Source organism: Anabrus simplex, chromosome 5 (assembly GCF_040414725.1).
Source record: "Anabrus simplex isolate iqAnaSimp1 chromosome 5, ASM4041472v1, whole genome shotgun sequence".
In the NCBI taxonomy this organism is placed as follows: Eukaryota; Metazoa; Arthropoda; class Insecta; order Orthoptera; family Tettigoniidae; genus Anabrus; species Anabrus simplex.
In genome coordinates this window covers 281,416,344-281,437,728 of record NC_090269.1, presented here as the reverse complement: position 1 = coordinate 281,437,728, position 21,385 = coordinate 281,416,344, and the positions used below count along the sequence as shown (strand labels likewise).

General features: G+C 39.3%; 1 protein-coding gene across 1 annotated transcript in view; it reads right to left on the bottom strand.

The window, feature by feature from the left end:
- Fhos (Formin homology 2 domain containing) overlaps window positions 1-21,385 on the bottom strand; it is a 1,020,872-nt gene that overhangs the window by 960,637 nt on the left and 38,850 nt on the right. Inside the window, exons 2-3 of the mRNA XM_068227617.1 lie at window positions 9,858-9,954; window positions 7,123-7,171 (exon numbers count right to left, since the gene is read on the bottom strand). Coding sequence (XP_068083718.1) covers window positions 7,123-7,171; window positions 9,858-9,954 — 146 coding nt within the window. The remainder of the gene's footprint in view (window positions 1-7,122; window positions 7,172-9,857; window positions 9,955-21,385) is intronic.

Sequence of the window (21,385 nt, the reverse complement as noted above, 5' to 3'; positions counted from 1 at the left end):
CGAGGATCTTCAGGGCCTGAAGTGACGGTGGTGACAATTGTTTTAAGAGGAAGTGCAACTAGGCAACCGTCCTATATATAACTCTAATCAAAGAAAAAATGAAGTGGTTCGACACTTCGAAAAATGAAAAAAGAAGAATTACAAGGGCCACGAACAGCGTGAAAATGAAAGACTTCCCAGGCCTCACAAACCTAGTACCGTCGGGGTGGGAAAAGAGCAAGAGCTGACCGACAGAGATTGGATAGGATAGGTGAAAGTGAGGAGCCTGGCACAAGTAAGTGGAAGCAATCCATGGACTCAGTTAAGGGCCCCGTGGTCGCCAAACCCATGCTCCCAAGTTAAGAGTCTCTGAGCCCCTTTTAGTCGCCTCTTACGACTTTAAAAAGTGAAATATCATTACAAAGATACATAAAAGACATATTAACACTAGGCCTGCACATTGATTTTGCAATAAAAAGAGTGTCAACATTTTTACGGACGTTGCTTTACTGATTTGGGAAATTGAGAATGTTCTAGTAAATTCTTCGCTGCAAATCGAATGACAATGTAAAGACGTCACTCTAATAAATTTCCGGCATGTTGTTGTGATGAATGCCGGTCGTGATATGACTGGAAGCATTGGACGTTTAGAACTTGACAAGTTTCTTGTGGCGATTTTGATTACAGCTGAAGATGGCCAAATATGATAGGCCGAAACATGTCGTAATGTTTTAAAAGACTGTTATTATAATCAACATGACAAGTATTGTACAGGTGGGCCTATTAATAACATTATTTTATAAGAATTGAATCTCCGTACATTATATTATCAATACAGAACCAACATGAAGTTCATAAGTTGTAAACCAGATTATGCAAAACCTTTTTTTAGTACTGTTATTGACTATATACTTTTCTAAATAAACTTTTTGATATCTTAAGTAGAGTGTTGAAGCAGATGTAAAGTATCACAGTAGCTACTTTAAAACGATGCGTGAAAAGAGGTGGTTGAAGAGGAATTATACACATAAATTACTAATATGATAGCGTTGCTGACTGTCCAAGATGCTAGAATTGAAACGCCTAGAAATATAGCTCGCTGGAACTAATTAAGTACGACTGCAGAGAAATTTATGATCCAGTATCTTTAGCAAAGCTTTCGTCAGGTTCATATTATCAATAGTATCAACTAACTGAAATGTAAACACGTGAGCTAAATGGCATATGTACGGTATTCCAAGTGTAACCAGCTTGAGATATTAACAGAGAATGCCAAGGCAAAGAAATTGACGTTATTTACACTCGTGTTCACGTAACTTTTTTCGGTATCACATGGATGCCAGCCTTGGGTTAGACGCAGTGGTGGAGCTGTATCACATGTCGATCACATCTCTCGTAATCAGCTTATGAATTCATAGTATTAAAATATATATCTCTTCGCGACATAAAGTAACTTGTAATATATATATATCGATTTTCTGACTATGATAAAGCAGAAGAGTTTCGAACATTTAAGTAGGGAGCAGGAAGATGTTTCTTTCCGTATAATCGTCTTTTCCGCCGGTAGGCATTTCTTGATGCATGCAGTATTTTTGCACCTATCTTTCGGTACAGACCCGAACAAAATGTCGCTTCAACCGAAGTCCCAGTCTAATGAATGGCTGCGAGAGTATGAACGTTGCTGAGGTATGGGTGGGCTGAGGACATTCGGAGCAGAAAGCAATGGTAAACTACCTCACACCTCTTCTCGCCTAGTACGCCTCATTTTTGCGCTGCCATCGGTTTTTGCGTTTCACATAACTGCATAAACTGCATAAACACTGGTGGTGTGAAGAAGGCCTCGTTTGCCTAGTACACCTCTTTATTGAAGCCTTGGCCATCTATGATAGCATTTGGTGGAGCTATTGAAAATTCAACTAGCCATCAGCCTGGGTACCGAACAAACAACAACAACAATCCAATTTGAAAACTGCTGAGCTAGCAAGAAATAAAGATGTTAAGAACTGCCGCCTGATGGAAGAGGCGCTTCCCGCCTCCTGCTACACGTCCATACACTAGGTTAGATGTTGATGAAGTGGCCGAGAGGCAAGAAAATCAGCAATTTTTATACCCTCGGGGTAGGTTCGAGATCTTTCATGAATAATTAAGACACACCCACAGGCTTTAATTGGGTAGCTTAAAGTTACACATCAAAATCGAAGAAGGACACGATTGGTCAAAAATTAATTACAGAAATTCTGGATTGAAGAATACAGACAATTTCATAGTTTTATTTGCATACAGTAGATTTCTTTTATTTTTAAGGCGACACTCCGGAGATAAAACGGTATTTTTACCTAAGGCATGGTTTTTCACAAAACTTTGTGGAAATGTCACCTACATAAAAGTAGATATATCACGAACATTTCTTTTATATGCAATTAATAGTTTTAAAAAATACTTTTTTGAAATTTTTAATTCCATTTCTTCATGAAATGTAATTACCATGTTAATGTAAATTCATAATTAGGTAGATAATACTTCTTTTAAAAGCACTACGTATTGATTTTTCTGTACGTCTGTACCGGGTGGTACACCTCTACACCGCACATTCGAATTTTCCTCCTTAAAGTACACCTCTACAGGAGAAACAGTGAACTTAAAACTGGATCTACTTAAACCTTTCCTCTGAAGATGTCACTGTGTGAATTTCGACCTGTTTTGTTTACTATTTATCAAGAAGTTTGGACATTCTCTCATAGATGTCACTGCCTAAAAACTGTGATCATGCACCCTGGTGCGAAGTGAAGGAACTTTCTTGAAGAAATTTTGTTCTCATAAGTTTTTGTCCTTACTAAATTTCGTTCTTTCATTTGTGGGTTGGCAATATTAATCTTTCTTTCCGCCAATTTTGATTTAGCCAATCCAGAATTTCTGTAATTAATTTTTGACCAATCGTGTCCTTCTTCTTCGATTTTGATGTGTAACTTCAAGCTACCCAATTAAAGCCTGTGGGTGTGTCTTAATTATTCATGAAAGGTCTCGAACCTTCCCCGAGGGTATAAAAACTGCTGATTTTCTTGCCTCTCGGCCACTTCATCAACATCTAACCTAGTGTATGGACGTGTAGCAGGAGGTGGGAAGCGCCTCTTCCATCAGGCAGCAGTTCTTGCCGCTTAACATCTTTATTTCTTGCTAGCTCAGCAGTTAAACCCGCGGGAAAGGTCCGAAACCTTTACCATGTAACCCATCTTTACAAATATGTAGATTTCTACCAGTTTATGTAGAAACTTAAGTAAATTTGTAACTGTAATTCGGGGATAGAGAGTGATTTACCCTCTCGAGCTCCCCTTCATATTGGTCTGAGGTGATTACGTTTTGGTAACTGATTTTCTTATGTTTTAAATTTTTTCCTTACACGAGTCACCTCCATAGTTTGGGAATAGCCCCTGTTTCATCGGCCTAGTGTCTTTTAGGTTTTAAAATGTGTATTTAGGAGTGCAAGTATACGCCTTCATTCTTTTTGGTATTCCGGGCCATTTACTTACCCTGTTCTTTTCCTGCTAAGGCCCAGTAGATTGGGTACAAGATACCCCCGTGTCATTGTTGTAAGTCGTGCCTTGATGGCAATCATTGGTAATGTCTGATATTGCCTTGAAAAACTGAGAGCGTGTTAGCTCTTTTCCAGTGTATAAAGGTGCCTCTGGGAGGCTTGAGGTTAAAAGTTGGGAGCAAGTGCTCCAGGTATTAGGGGTTTTCTGCCCTTTGGTAAATATGTGTTTGTGAGCTGAGAGCTCATGAAGTGTAAAGGGAGGGCTTGAAGCCCAAATTCTGTTTATACCACCAATCTTATCTTTCCTAGATTTAATTTTTGCTTCTTGTACCTATTGCATTGTTTCGTGTTATTAAGCAAAAAGGAAGAGCAAAAGAAAAAAACATAACCTTGTTACAGTTTTAAATTAACTTTAATTTTGTAGTTAGACCCATTCACCCCGGCACCTTCTTTCACCTCTGCTGATCCACCAAACCACGGTAACACATAATTTATATAAGGAGATGTATCGTACTGAATTTTGTGTAATTTTTACGTTCTACAATTTTGGACTTAAAAATCCCTACTACTTGAGAAAATTCTGCAATCAAAAATTCCATACGCAGGTTTCTTAATATAGCTGTGATACATATTGTACAGCGGTACACAATTAAGTCCCAGCAATTAAAACTTAAAACTTCGCGCTACGCGCCGGCTTAACAGTAGACGACAGCCAGAGACAGCGAGCAGCTGGTGTGTGGGACGTGAAACGGCTTGACGTCACAGCCTGCCTCCACGTGACAGAGAGAGCCTACGTCAGCGAGGAATATTCGAAATGTTCTTCAGTTAATAACTTCTCTCGCAGCAATTGTTGGATGTACCCAACAACATCTTCGTGTAGCCACATAATTTACCTCCATTTCTACAAAGTTTGATAGAAATCCGGCGAGAGACAACAAAGTTATTAAGCGAAATGTAAGGACAGATTTTTGCTCGATTTGATTATAAATGGAGAGCCGTTTCGCTAGGCAGATCAGTGTGTGTGTGTGTGTGTGTGTGTATGTGTGTGTGGAGTTCGTGCTGCGAGCAGCGGGCGAGAACTTGGATCTTCAATGCCACCGTCGAACCCGCTGGTCGGCTCGTGGGAACCGCAACGCTACGCGAGTGATAGCCTTATTTCGCCGAGTCCAAGACTTAAACTCCACAATACCGAGTTCGAACTTATAAATATTTCAGCGATTCGCAAGTGAAAGTCTTATTTCGCCGAGTCTCATACTTAAACTTTATAACACTGTGTGTGGACTTGTAAATTTTCCGTGATTCACGAGTGATATAATCTGGCCTCAATTAAGAGTGGTTTAAACCGTGTTTGTCATAGATTTCCAAGTGGTTTATTAGTTGAACGAATGTTTCAAACTTACATTTCTTCAGGTGCGTATAACTCAAGATTGATGAAACAATGCGAACAGTGATGGATTGTGAACGATATTCGCGTTGCCAAGTAATTGAAATATTTTTGATAATTTTATGACTCAAACTTAGAATTTCTCAGACTGTGACAAGTGATTGATTAACGGATTAACTTCAGTTTGTGACTGTGTCACCGGCATTATAGAATTCATGTAATTTCCCAATATCGCGTAAACATTCGAAGTGGGCACTGGACTGTGAATTAATTTCAGTTTATGAACTACGTATTTGAACTGTGCATTAATGGTAGACTGTGAAACACTTATTTGAACTGTGCATTCGTCGTAGACATTGAACTGTGTGTTAATGATAGACTGTGAAATTACGTATTTGAACTGTACATTTGTGGTAGAGATTGGGCTGTGTTTAAGATGTGCATTTACAATAAATAATGAACCGTGAAATTAGACTGTGCGTTTATGACAAGCAGTGAACTGTGCATTGAACTATGTGTTTACAATAGACAGTATATTTTCGTATGATCAAACTACGGACTGTGAAGGAACAGCATCCATTTAATTTGATTTCAAATTAACACTAATGAACCAAGTCGTTTTACGAATGAAAGACTTTTTCTTTTCAAGTGATTGAGTTTAAATTGCACAGAAACTTAAAGGAATATCTTGTGTGTGATAATTTCAAACTGTTTCAAGTGTCACATTTTTTAGTCAATTTTTTTGACGACACTAAATGACGAGTGATTCTTTAGTTCAACATCATATCTGATGATTTATATTCAAGAAACTCTTTCCGTGTCCCAGATACTAATGTGTACAGTCATAAGTCATTCTCCGTGCAACCAAATCTCAATACTAACATTACTACGTCATTTCGATCTTCTAGACGTCGTATGGATAGTCGAGAACTTTTAGAATTTCCATCGTGGGAGGACTCGTCGTTCCATGGTGCAGAGAGGAGACTGATGGCAGTACGAGGAGAGCGGCCGGATTTCGAGTACATCACCAGCCTGGATGAGGAAAGGACCTTTACCTGTTTATCTGCTGTATGAAGGTGATATAACTTTGAACTTTGTTAATAAATTCAGAATTTTAACAAACTTAAAAATCAAGAAACCCTCTCTTCCTCAGTAAGCACTTCAATCAGAAACTGTACACGTCCTGCGTCTAGTTTCATGCTCGTCAAAGTATTGTATTTACTGTTACAATATACCATACAAATTTTGTTACATTTGGCGGAATATTATGGAAGAAAAATGGGATTTAAATGTAAAATTACAATTGGCAAACAAAGCATTATTACAGTGATAAATTGTTTAAATTCAGCTGAATAACTTCGTGACAAGAAAAATGAAACTCAATCCTTTCAATTTCAGTCATAAAAAAAATTACCAAAATGACCAAAATTGGTTCACCCGGAAGGACATGGGCTCGATTCCCTGCTGGGAAGTCGAATATTTTAAGGAACTAAATTTCCACTTCTGGGGGGTGCACATGGCCCTGAGGTCCACTCAGCCTACACCAAAAATTAGCACCAGGTTAATTCCGGGTGTAAATGCGGCCGAGCATAGAGCTAACATCTCTATCGCACGCCTCCATGGTTGATATGGAGATTGCGTTTTGAACTGAAATACTGTTAATATATGGGTCAAATCCCGCCATTTTCACATCAGGCAATGCTGGGGCTGTACCTTAATTAAGGCCACGGCTGCTTCTTTCCCTTTCCCAGCCTTCCATTACCGAAAACCATCGATGTGTTAGTGCGACATTAAACAAGTAGAAAGAACTGTAGACTATGAAATATTGTTCGAACCGTGAACTTCGCTTAATTCTAGTTCAGTGTACTTGCAATAGAAACCAGAAACATGTCTATAAATGACAAAGGTACGAATGCATAGATGTCAGTGGTACAAGTGCCGGTAGATAAAACTCATTTTAATTTTGCTGAGATAGGCGACTGAAAATCCGTTAAGAAATACTATATTTATGCGCAGACAAATGGAGTTCTACAGGGCGACACTCTCAGCCCTTTATTGTTGAATGTTTTTGTATACTGATGATATGGTTCTAGGATCACGCGCTGAGGACGCTTACATTAAAGAATGTTTTCTCTCGAGTATTTGATAAACTTGCATCGCTCAGTCGAATGTTTTAAAATGATGGTTACAAAAATTAATTCAAATGCACAAAATAATTTCAGCTTACCTTTATCATTCCAGATGACTGCCTCCTCTTCGCATCTCCGGTGATGTTCCTGAAATGAAGAACGATGAAAATAACAAAACATCAAAGTATTCAAGAACTTATAGGCGAAACATTAAAGTCTATTCGGAGAACTCAATATATTAATAACTAGCAAATATACCCTACTTCCCTACGGTATTCTACCATGTCTACGGCTTTCTACGTAAATTACTGTATGCACAGTGAGTAAGATATATAAAATAGCATGTCTCTTAGAGCTATCCGAGAACAAAACAGGGAGGACGCCATACGTTGTTTCCGATGTAAGGTGGGCATGCGGAACGTTTTGATGGCAATGACAGGCCACATTTCCTACTGCAATTCACAGTCGAATTCGGGAGTCCCTACTATAACTGCAGGCCCAGTTGCGAACTGTTATTCACAATAGAGATGGAGACGAAAATGGCATTCTTTACTTCCCTGTTGGCAAGCAGCCATAGACGTTGCCATGGTAACCGGTAGTTTCGTTGTCGGTCTGTCGGTCACTCAATGCAGAGCATGAAAGCCTCAGAAAATAGTTACTTTCTCCGTCATTTGAAGAGCAAGCACAATTATGTACATAGCAAAAGTCGTTTAAAATGAAGTAACGTTTCACATGTAGTCCACAGATTTTACAGAAAATCAATAGTATACGAGAAAATGGAAGGAAACTGTTCTGGTTTTCCTATAAACCCACAGTTTATTAAGTGATTTTTAAATCTCTGGATGAGTATATTCTAAATATGAAGAATGGTGGAGGTCTATTCAGCCGTTTCGCCATGATGGTGGAACAAACAGACAAACAGACACGAAAAATAAAAAAAAACTATTGATACGGTCTAGAGTTGACCTAAAACGGGTAAATAACTGAAAAATTGTCAAAAGGAACGAAATTACAGACAGCGGAACCCCTACAATTTAATAATAATAATAATAATAATAATAATAATAATAATAATAATAATAATAATAATAATAATGGCGTGTGGCCTCGGAAGAGGCTTAGTGCAAGTCTTTACATTTGACGCCGTAAAGGCGACCTGTGCTTCGGTGAGGATGGCGCTCTACGTCTGATAAATTCTAATGATGAAGAAGGCACACACTCCCAGCCCCTGAGCAATTGGAATTAACCAATGAAGGTTAAAATCCCCGATCCGACCGAGAATCGAACTCCGGGACCCTCTGGACAAAGGGCCAGCATGTTAACCTTTCAGCCATGGAGTTGTACTTCGCAATGGTGTATGTTAGAGTGCACGGTAGATTGAGTTGACAAGTTCGATTCTGTTTCAGTCCGGCGGTATTTGAAGATGCCCAAATACGACAGCCTCGTGTCCGTAGATTTATTGGCACGTAAAAGAACTCCTGTGGGACAAAATTTCAGCGCCTCGGCGTCTCAGGAAATCATAAAAGTAGTTAGTGGAAGTAAAACCTATAGGCTTTAGGTTCAAGTGCAGCATGAGTATATATGCCACTGCGGAAGTGGAAGTCTTACTTCTAAAATTTACGAGTTCTTGACGGGAAACGAACCCACATTATTCCAGACGAACCGAGTACTTTTTTTTTTCTTTGTGCACATCGGCTAGGTAGCCCCCATTATTGAAGTGTGAGCTCATTCGAATATGCTTTTAGCACATAATGTTTGTTCTGCTGGCGAGATGTAGTGTTTACAGTGCACTATGTCTTCTGGTATGGGCTATATCAAATGTGTTACTGTCATTGACCTATCTCAGTCTCATCCTTGACTTTGACAGTATGAAAATGACTGAGGTATGAGTGATGCTAGTAATACCTTTGCTTATGCAGCCAGTCCTTGTTATGAATGGTGTGAAAATATCGTTCATAGGGTCGGTTGGTGCATGCATTTCAGTGGGCTTGGGAGACTGATATGTAATACTGTAGCAACGGCTGGGTCGGTAAGGAAAGCAACGGGAAACTACCTCACTCTTCATTCCCTAGTAGGCCTACACCTCTTCAGTGACACCTAGGCTATTTATGACAGCTGTTGGAGGAGCTGCAGAGGATCAAACCAGCCTTCGGGCTGAATACCCAACATACAATAACTAATTATTGTTAATAACTAAGCATATTAATTACTGGTTTTTATCCTACGGACTCAGTCGGTTCTCATGACACAATGGGGCAGACAGAGCTATGACTGGGAAGGAATCAACCATGACCATAATTATGGTATTGTTCTCAGCAATTGAAATAGTAGAAAAAGTAAACCGCGGTAAACCATCTTCAAGGCTGTCGACAGCGGGTTTCGAACATACCATCTCCCGAGTGCAAGCTAACATCTACGTGATCTGAACAGCACAGCCATCTCACTCAAGTGTAGGGGTATCACAATTCAATATGACCGAAGTTTGCAGCGCACTTTCTTGGACGGTTGTTCGTAGCATTGAAGTAGTTGAGTCCACAAATCTCGTTATACAAAGACCGAGTTCATTTAAATTACATACGCTTGTGGTGCGGAAGAAATTGGAATGCACAGAATCGCAAGACCTGGACTGGTGTAAATGAATTTCTAATGACCCGAGCCATAAGTATAATATTTACTTATGTCTGTGAAATAGGTTTACCGTTTATTGGCTCTGCAGCCATTATTCTCGCTCTGTACTGCAGACTGTTAGCCAACATCCATCTCATTCCTTAATTTGCAATTAGGGTAAATGAGATTATTATGAACCGTGAAGAAGAGAGAGAGACTGACTTACCCGACTTGCTTGATGCTGGGCTTCTTGGCGGTGCTGTCATGAATACGAACTTGCGTTGCATCCACCTCTTCGCACCCTGAGCTCTGGCCATCCAAATCTGAAATAAATAAATAAATAAATAAATAAATAAATAAATAAATAAATAAATAAATAAATAAATAAATAAATAAATAAATAAATAAATAAATAAATAAATAAATAAATAAATAAATAAATAAATAAATAAATAAATAAATAAATAAATAAATAAATAAATAAATAAATAAATAAATAAATAAATAAATAAATAAATAAATAAATAAATAAATAAATAAATAAATAAATAAATAAATAAATAAATAAATAAATAAATAAATAAATAAATAAATAAATAAATAAATAAATAAATAAATAAATAAATAAATAAATAAATAAATAAATAAATAAATAAATAAATAAATAAATAAATAAATAAATAAATAAATAAATAAATAAATAAATAAATAAATAAATAAATAAATAAATAAATAAATAAATAAATAAATAAATAAATAAATAAATAAATAAATAAATAAATAAATAAATAAATAAATAAATAAATAAATAAATAAATAAATAAATAAATAAATAAATAAATAAATAAATAAATAAATAAATAAATAAATAAATAAATAAATAAATAAATAAATAAATAAATAAATAAATAAATAAATAAATAAATAAATAAATAAATAAATAAATAAATAAATAAATAAATAAATAAATAAATAAATAAATAAATAAATAAATAAATAAATAAATAAATAAATAAATAAATAAATAAATAAATAAATAAATAAATAAATAAATAAATAAATAAATAAATAAATAAATAAATAAATAAATAAATAAATAAATAAATAAATAAATAAATAAATAAATAAATAAATAAATAAATAAATAAATAAATAAATAAATAAATAAATAAATAAATAAATAAATAAATAAATAAATAAATAAATAAATAAATAAATAAATAAATAAATAAATAAATAAATAAATAAATAAATAAATAAATAAATAAATAAATAAATAAATAAATAAATAAATAAATAAATAAATAAATAAATAAATAAATAAATAAATAAATAAATAAATAAATAAATAAATAAATAAATAAATAAATAAATAAATAAATAAATAAATAAATAAATAAATAAATAAATAAATAAATAAATAAATAAATAAATAAATAAATAAATAAATAAATAAATAAATAAATAAATAAATAAATAAATAAATAAATAAATAAATAAATAAATAAATAAATAAATAAATAAATAAATAAATAAATAAATAAATAAATAAATAAATAAATAAATAAATAAATAAATAAATAAATAAATAAATAAATAACAGCAAAATGTGAAATAGGACATGTGAATTGGTGATGAAATGAAATGGCGTATGGCTTTCAGTGCCGGGATATGTCCGAGGACTTCGGCTAGCTATGTGCAGGTCTTTTGATTTGAATCCTGTAGGCGACCTGCGCGTCATGATGAGGATGGAATTATGATGAAGACGACACAGTCCCCTTGCCAGGAGAATTAACCAGTTGTGGTTAAAATTCCCGAACCTGCCGGAAATCGAACCCGGGATCCCTGTGGCCAAAGCCTAGCACGCTAACCATTTAGCCATGGAGCCGATGGTGAAATTAGATCTTAGGTGTACCTCAGTGTTCAGTCCTAGGACCACTATTGTTTACTGTACAATACAGATTAATGACATTTTTTTTTTTACAACTTGCTTTACATCGCACCGACACATATAGGTCTTACGGTGACGATGGGATAAGTGTGGGAAGAAAGCGGCCGTGGCGTTAATTAAGGTACAGTCCTTGTATTCAGCCAACGGCCGTAGCCGTGTTGAAACACCGGATCCCGTGAGATCTCCGAAGTTAAGCAACATTGGGCGTGGTCAGGAGTTGGATGGGTTGCCGCGCGCTGTTGGTGGGGGGTATGGGATTGGAGGAGCGGAAAGGAACTGGCCACCCTACCGCACGTAAACCCCGGCTCAGGAACACCTCTACGGAGGTTCGGACCTGCCTTCGGGCATACTACCCCTTACCTACCTTGTATTCACCTGGTGTGAAAATGGGAAACCACGGAAAACCATCTTCAGGACTGCCGACGGTGGGGTTTGAAGCCATTATCTCCTGAATAATGGGTACTGGCTACACTTACGCGACTGCAGCTACAGAGCTTGATATTAATGACATATCCAAACGTCTTAAATCTTGCTGAAAACCATTAGATACAGCAATCACTGGAATAAATTCTGGCCTTCAATCAATCAATCAATCAATCAATGATCTGCATTAGGGCAGTCGCCCAGGTGGCAGATTCCTTATCTGTTGCTTTCCTAGTCTTTTCTTAAATAATTGCAAAGAAGTTAGAAATTTATTGAACAACTCCCTTGGTAAATTACCCCCTGTGGGTGGGGCGGTAGAATAATACCCACGGTACCCCTTGCCTGTATTTGATTATTGTTACACTACCCGGTTTGGTGGTTGGCTCAAGAGGTCCCGTGTTCGATTCCCGGCCGGGTCGGGGGTTGTAACTTTCATTCGCCATTTTCTTATAGCTCCAGAACTGGGTATTTGTGCTATCTTCTATATTAGACTTCATCCTAGGGGGCCTCCGGGGCTCTTAACTTTGGACAATTGGTTGGTGACCATGGGGTCCTTAACTGATTCCTGGCATTGCTTCCACTTATTTGTGCCAGGCTCCTCACTTTCATCTACTGTATCCTCTTCGACCTCCCATGGTCAACTCTTGTTCTTTTCCGACCTCGACGGTATTAGAGCATTCGAGGCCTAGGGAGTTTTTCCTTTTTACGCATTTCGTGGCCGTTGTCTTTCTTTGGCCGATACCTTCATTTTTCTAAATGTCCGATCCCTTCCATTATTTCTCTCTGATTATAATTATATAGAGGATAGTTGCCTAGTTGTACTTCCTCTTAAAACAATAATCACTACCACCACCACCAATTAAAGTAAAAGTAATTAACTCTCGGATACTGCCTATATTTGATTATTGTTACACTACCCGGTTTGGTGGTTGGCTCAAGAGGTCCCGTGTTCGATTCCCGGCCGGGTCGGGGGTTGTAACTTTCATTCGCCATTTTCTTATAGCTCCAGGACTGGGTATTTGTGCTATCTTCTACATTAGACTTCATCCTAGGTAGGGAATAATCCTGGCAGATGCGCAGGTGGGCGTCATATTGAAAGACCATTATCAGACCTTTCCCGAGCCCACATGCCATTATTATTATTATTATTATTATTATTATTATTATTATTATTATTATTATTATTATTATTATTATTATTATTATTATTATTGCACCGTGTGAGTATAATAACATACGATAGAAATAAGGAAGTGGACCGGACTATGAACAGCTGCGTAAGATGCATTAGGAATATCCGATATGATGCTCATATAGTCTACGACCATATTATTAGGAGCTGTCATGAGTTCGAGTGAAACGGTGCCATAAACTTCACGTGTCATCACTCTACACAAAATACTTTCCACAAACATTCCCAACATTCCCTTCACTCTTTTATTACCTGTCCTCCTCAGAACCACAACATCCATACTCATAAACTGCACTGCCGAATACAACTGCTCTTTCATAATCTCTGTCCAGGTCATGGAAGTCCTTCTCCGCATACATTAGGAATGTTACATCCTGTTACAAGTTTAAGGTGGCCTGTTGAATTGATCTCACTGTGTTGTTGGATAACTGTTAAACGAACGAACGAAATTAGACGAGGTACTTTGCACAATAGTTACCAAGTTAAAATTAAGGATATTATTATTGTTGTAATTTTAATTTGATTTGTACTGTGAAAATTGCAGGCCCTTGAGCCCGAATTTTGCTACATGTAAAAGCATTATCTATCTATCTATCTATCTATCTATCTATCTATCTATCTATCTATCTATCTATCTATCTATCTATCTCCTTTGAAACTCGAAGATCAGAACTCCTTCATGGGGTTCAGATATTTAAGAAAGGCGTACTGTATATTCTATAAAGTGTCAAGCTCTCACAAAATCTTAAAGAAGTGCGATTAATCACTTTTCAAACGAGTGCCGATTGGAGGACAGATGTATACTGTAGTATTCATTTCTTTTATCTCCTTGAACTCTGCCGACCTGATAGAAACACTCATTGAATAAATGATACAATATGAATTGCATTACTATAGCTTCTACTATTCTGAAACAATCATATTTTATCTCCGGTTTTTATCGGTATGCTATAAAGAAATCTCGCCTTAAGGTAAAGGCAAGCTATTGGAATTGCAGTTTCCTCGATCTTAAATTTCGGATTAAAAGGATTAAAAGACCAGACATTTATGGTTTCTGACAAGAGAATGACGTTTCGGACGCAGCAAGAGATATGTGACTACTTGTACTGAGATCTGTGATAATATTACACTTGTTACTGTCAGTAGTGACAGGCTGGAATGTGAGGTTTGGCGGTGTTCCCTTATTTTTAAGAAGTGCAGGCGATATATACTGTACAGTGAAGAGCTTAACATATAGGGCAACATAACATTTTTTTTAAATGGGTGTAAACTTTTCTTAAGATTTAATTGTAGTAATAAACAAATAAAGTGTAATAACAATTCTTTAAATGTATGTATTCAAATGTTTTAGATTTCAATAAACGAATGCTCTCGCCACAGTTTCAAGTGATCCGGAACTATGGGAGGGGAGTAATCAATTCTCTTCTCTTCTATATACAGTTAATAAACGTAAAATGAAGAACCTCGAGGAAAAAACATATGTGTATACAGAGCGCCCCCCCCCCTTACGATTTTCCCCTGAAATGTGCACATCAAAATAGTTTTGCATAATGGTTGTTTGACTTAATGCAGAGCTTATTTGGGATATTGGGCTACGGTATTACGAAATAGACTGCATTCCCACGAAAAATGTATTCATGACTCAAAGAAAATTGCAAAATACATCATCATCATCATCATCTGTTTACCCTCCAGGTTCGGCTTTTCCCTCGGACTCAGCGAGGGATCCCATCTCTACCGCCTCAAGGACAGTGTCCCGGAGCTTCAGACTCTTGGTCGTGGGATACAACTGGGGAGAATGACCAGTACCTCGCCCAGGCGGCCTCACCTGCTATGCTGAATAGGGGCCTTGTGGAGGGATGGGAAGATTGGAAGGGATAGGCAAGGAAGAGGGAAGGAAACGGCCGTGGCCTTAAGTTAGGTACCATCTCGGCATTCGCCTGGAGGAGAAGTGGGAAACCACGGAAAACCACTTCCAGGATGGCTGAGATGGGAATCGAACCCACCTTTACTCAGTTGACCTCCCGAGGTTGAGTGGACCCCGTTCCAGCCCTCGTACCACTTTTCAAATTTCGTGGCAGAGCCGGGAATCGAACCCGGACCTCCGGGGGTGGCAGCTAATCACGCTAACCACTACAACACAGAGGCGGACTGCAAAAGACATACTGAAAGAAATTTGAACCGTTACATAGGGACGTCCGCCTCTGTGGTGTAGTGGTTAGTGTGATTAGCTGCCACCCCCGGAGGTCCGGGTTCGATTCCCGGCTCTGCCACGAAATTTGAAAAGTGGTACGAGGGCTGGAACGGGATTCACTCAGCCTCGGGAGGTCAACTGAGTAGAGGGGGGTTCGATTCCCTCCTCAGCCATCCTGGAAGTGGTTTTCCGTGGTTTCCCAATTCTCCTCCAGGAAAATGGCGGGATGGTACCTAACTTAAGGCCACGGCCGCTTCCTTACCTCTTCCTTGTCTATCCCTTCCTGTTTTCCCATCCCCCGCAAGGCCCCTGTTCAGCATAGCAAGTGAGGCCGCCTGGGCGAGGTACTGGTCATTTTCCCCAGTTGTATCCCCCGACCGAAAGTCTGAAGCTCCAGGACACTGCCCTCGAGGCGATAGAGGTGGGATCCCTCGCTGAGTCCGAGGGAAAAGCCAACCCTGGAGGGTAAACGGACTACGATACGATACATAGGGACGCGTGTTGTTTACATTTGGACATACAGTGACATTTCAAAAAGAAATGTGGCCAGCATGGACATCCAGCAGGACTCGTACTCGTCGAGGCATACCACAGGTAAAATTGTGTAGGTTATCTTGAGGGAGGTGATCCCACTCTTCGACGGCGGCCTCAATGACCTCTAGACGGGTTATGGGAGGCTGTGGACGTTGAGCAATAGCACCCTTCAGCACATCCCATGCATGTTCGATACAATGCATCTCCGGCGACATCACAGGCCATTGCATTCGGACAGTGTCGGACTCCTGGAGGAAAGTTGTACGACCCTTGCTCGACGTGATCTTGCGTTGTCGTCCACAAGAATGAATTCATCGCCGATTTTTTCACGGAATGGACACGTTATTGGTCACAGCTCCTCACGAATGTAACGCTCACCCGCCATTATGCCGTCAAAAGACACACGCGGCGTTCTCTGACCCAGCATTGTCCCATTCCAAAACAAGACTGACCCTCCTTGGAAAGAGTGCATTTTTTGGACATGCTGTAGCCTGACACGAGATTCCTTACGCTTCCAGGCCTTGAGTGACATCTGTCGGGGTGGAAGGCGATCTGGTTTCGTCCGTGAACAGACAAACGCCACTCGGCACATCTCCGTTCACGGTGGCTTGGGCCCACCACTGACGAGCATCTCTGCGGCGGTGAAGGACGGGGACACGACGGAGGATCTTCCTTGAGCGTAAAGCCCTTGCATGCAAACGATTCCTGATGGTCTGTGTGGACACTTGGACGCCTGAAGCCCACCACAGATCAGCCCGGAGCTCTGTGGCGCTAGCTATCGGGCACAAAGCGGTCTTAAGCTGCTGTTGGGGAGCGAGCACGACTTGTCCTCGGACGATCCGACACTGAGTGTGTCTGCTGATACTTCCTCCGTATACGGGACACGAGATCATGAATGGTAATGTAGGAGGTTCAAAACAAAGCTATTGGTTTGTTGTCCATACTATTCGCCGTTATACAAAACATTTTTTGATGTGTATATCTTCTGACTAGTTGCAGAGAGCGGTAGGTGGTTTTCGTCTCCATGAATAACAACAAGGGGTAGATGGAACGACCACTATGTGGAACTATACCCATTTCAGTATCATACCTCGTCGTAGGCAACCACATTCAGGGAAGCAATTATTTCCACCGTGAGACATGTGGCGATGGCGAGTGTTGGAGTACATTTTCAAATGTGGCGCCATCAGGAGTTGCTTGCTCGAATGTACATATACAAATCACCTCTTACGGTGCATTTTATTGCTACTTGAAGCATGCGTCCAGAAGCAGACTGAAGTATGTTGTGTCATATCCATCAATGTTGTGAGCACGCACGGCTAGGCGCAAGGATTTTCAAGTGCTCCTCACACTGAATGGCGATCTCCTATCCTCTTTATGTGCGATACGCGTTTTGTTTGCGATTGAGGATAGGTATACCTACCTATCTACTAAAAGTTTTCATCTTGTACCCTGATAGGGTAACGGCAGACCTCTAGGGGAGTGGTGCACTCTCTCAGGCCAGGGGATGTGTTGCGATGATTTGAGGTGCGGTGAAGGGCGAGAGGGAAGCGGCTGTGGCCTGTAAAATGAACTGTCTCGGCATTTGCCTTAGTGAGGAGAATGGGAAACCACGGGAAATCATTCTCTTGACAGCTGATGGTTGGACAAGACAAACGCGTCCCGAATGCAGAGCTCTGTTTCATCCATAAATGCTCGGAGGTTAGGTATAAATTTTACTTTTTATTTTAGTAAACGTGTATTTTCCATATGATATAATATGGAGTGGCTGAAGATGCTAGATTTTATAAGCTATGGTAGGATTCACAGTGGCTAAACATCGTCAAGTCATTGCTAAACGCGTGCTTACTGATGTAGTTTCTCTCATATTAGTATCGTGTATCCAGTTAATTGTAGAGGTAGCCCAAAATCACTTGCTCACATTCTTGTGAAGTTCCTGAATAAATAACAGCTCTCAATTCCTACGTCATCTTGGATACTGTCTTTTATTCCCATTTCTCAGGAAATATAACATCCTTCGTTTTCGACTACGTTTTCGTTCGCTTTCAATAATTACGATAAACGTGGGAGCGAGCGACAGACCACACACTGAAGTGGTTCAGAATACATATTCCTGTACTGAATTATTGCATGCGATTCGCATCAGCATGAGTGAGTAGAAAGAGGCATAATCGAAACTATAATAAAAGTGGGCCAAATTCATTTCTTTGCTAGCTGCTTTACGTCGCACCGACACAGATAGGTCTTATGGCGACAATGGGATGGGAAAGGCCTAGGAATGGGAGGGAAGCGGCCGTGGCCTTAATTAAGGTACATTGCCTGGTGTGAAAATGGAAAACCACGGAAAACCATCTTCAGATCTGCCGACAGTGGGATTCGAACCCACTATCTCCCGGATGCAAGCTCACAGCCGCGCGCTCCTAACCGCACGGCTAACTCGCCCGGTCGGCCATTCTCTGGACAGCACTACGTGCTCTACCAACCCCCCTGAGTTAGTCGGATTTTAGGACAGGAAATGGTGCGGTATAGTCAGTGAGATTGAATTAAGGTGCAGTGAAGCTAACGCAGTGAGTTCGCAGTTGCGATCAACAGTATTCTGTAAGAAGGAAGTCAGGTCCCGGACGAAAGTATCTTTACATCGGTATGTTTTCAGACCAACTTTGCTCTACAGGAGTGAAAGCTGGGTGGACTCGGGATATCTTATTCATAAGTTAAAAGTAACAGACATGAAAGTAGCGAGAATGATTACTGCTACAAACCGGTGGGAACAATGGTAGGAGGGTACTCGGAATGAGGAGATAAAGGCTAAGTTAGGAATGAACTCTATGGATGAAGCTGTACGCATAAACCGGCTTCGGTTTTGGGGTCATGTGAGGCGAATGGAGGGTGATGGGTTACCTTGGAGAATTTTGGACTCTGTTATGGAGGGTAAGAGAAGTATAGGGAGACCAAGACGACGATGGTTAGACTCGTTTTCTAACGATTTGAAGATAAGAGGTATGAGGCCACAGCGCTAGTTGTAAACAGAGGATTGTGGCGACGTTTAGTAATTTCACAGTGGCTTGCAGACTGAACGCTGAAAGGCATAACGGTCTATAATGTTGATTTATTTATTTATTTATTTATTTATTTATTTATTTATTTATTTATTTATTTATTTATTTATTTATTTATTTATTTATTTATTCTCGTGTCGGAAACATATACAGATAAGGCACAGTTCAAATATTATATTACTGTAACCAGAATTTGTCTACTTCCAGTTCATTTACTGTTGCACTTTCTTTCTTTCTTTCTTTCTTTCTTTCTTTCTTTCTTTCTTTCTTTCTTTCTTTCTTTCCTTATTGACAGCTATTTCTCTTTCTTTCTCTTTCTCTTTCTGGTGCTTTTCCAGCGAGGTTGTAAAGCCATTCGACAGGAGTGGATTTCAAGCAGCCTGTTATAATTACATATGTTTTATTAAGAGCCACATTTACCTGATTGGCATGCGTGGAACTATACCAAACAGGACAGGCATACTCTGCTGCGGAATAACATAGCGCCATTGCAGAAGTTCGGATGGTATCAGGATGACTTCCCCACTGTGATCCCACCGATTTCTTGAGGAGATTTTTCCTAGTGGACACCTTTGACTTGCAGTTCACGCAGTGCTTTTTGAAAGTAAGATATATTCTGTACTCTTTGGTTCTTACCAAAGATCACACATCACTGCCGGTTCCAATCACAGGGCTGTACTCCTCACGTTACATCCCCTCAGATTAACGTCTCTGATAGCGTACTAGTTTAGTTGTGTTGTTAGCTTATGGCGACGATGGGATAGGAACGGTATAGGAAGTGGAAGGAAGCGGCCGTGACCTTAATTAAGGTACAGCCCCGGCATTTGCCTGACGTGAAAATGGAAAATCATGGAAAAACATCTTTCAGGGCTGCCGGCATTGGGGCTCGAACCCACTATATTCCGATTACTGGATACTGGCCGCACTTAAGCGATTGCAGCTATCGAGCTCGAAGAAACTACTTGTAATATATTATATACTTTTTTGTATAACTGTAACTGTAAAGTAGTAAATCCTTTTATGGAACCACTAGCTTGTGTGAGTTTATTCGTTATGATATTAATGTTTTCAGTTATACTAGTTAAATATTGTTTCTTTTATTCAGGGGCGTAGCCAAGGGGGTTTTACATGGCGTAAGAATCCCCCTCCCCCACTTCGCGAGGAAAGAAAAAGGAAATAATAAACTAAATAAACATTCAGAGTCATAATTGTAGAACCAACAGATCTCTTGAATCTATTTCCTAACAAGCCTCGAAAGTTGGATTTAGGATTGTAAGCAGAACATAGAATTCGCTGTAAAACTGTTGACCTTGATCATATTGTTCTTGTTCGGTATTTTAATGTAAGATTTTGTAGTGTACTGCAACATTATTCACGTGTATCCGTGTCCTTATAATGACAAGTCTTGCATGCACGCACTCTACATGCACAAGCACTTTCATTGTGTTCTATAAATATTTTGTAACTATTTTTGCCAATGCTGGCCACGCAGCTGATTTTATGTATGATTATTTTTATGAACCTAAACCTAAATTTCCTTTCTTTGCCTTCAAGTTGTTTTCATGTATCGGTTCTGACACGAATAAATAAATTTGTTTTATGCCGTATATTATTATTTAATAACTGACACATCTCTTCTTTTCATCCCTATAAGATAAAGACATCAGAGTATTCCATATTTGCCATCTGGAAATCTCGCAACCATATTTACGATTCCGATAGCATTACGTCCTTGGACGTCCTGCATGACCCCTCCCTTTCCTTTGCCGATATTTCACTTTTGAAGGGTCGGACCTCTTCTTCCTTTTTACTCCTGATTAGACTTAGGAGGGGATGTTCGTCTCCATGGCTACAGGGTTAGCGTGCTGGCCTTTGGTCACAGGGGTCCCGGGTTCGATTCCCTGCACGGTCGGTAATTTTAACCATCATTGGTTAATTTCGCTGGCACGGGGGCTGGGTGTATGTATCGTCTTCATCGTCATTTCAACCTCATCATGACGCGCAGGTCGTCTAAGGGAGTCAAATCAAAAGACCTGCACCTGGCGAGCCGAACATGTCCTCGGACATTCCCGGCACTAAAAGCCATACGCCATTTCATTTCATTTAGGAGGGGATTAGTTACACAGTTGTATTTTTCTTACAACCACCACAGATGAATGCAGGTCATCTGACTGAGCAGCAGTCGCACTGGTCGACCCAAGACCTTTCAAGGGTTGTAAGGGCCTCGGGTATTTTAATTAATGATGGCTAATTGAATGGTTATTAAACTTGCTGTCCAAGTAGCTGAACACAAGAAGAGTGCCTCTGGTGGAGGGCGTATCCAGAGCATGTTCTGGTATGTGCCATTGAATGGGTAGGGTCACGGTAAGTATGCCAAGCATCGTGCAGGTATTTATAACGAGAT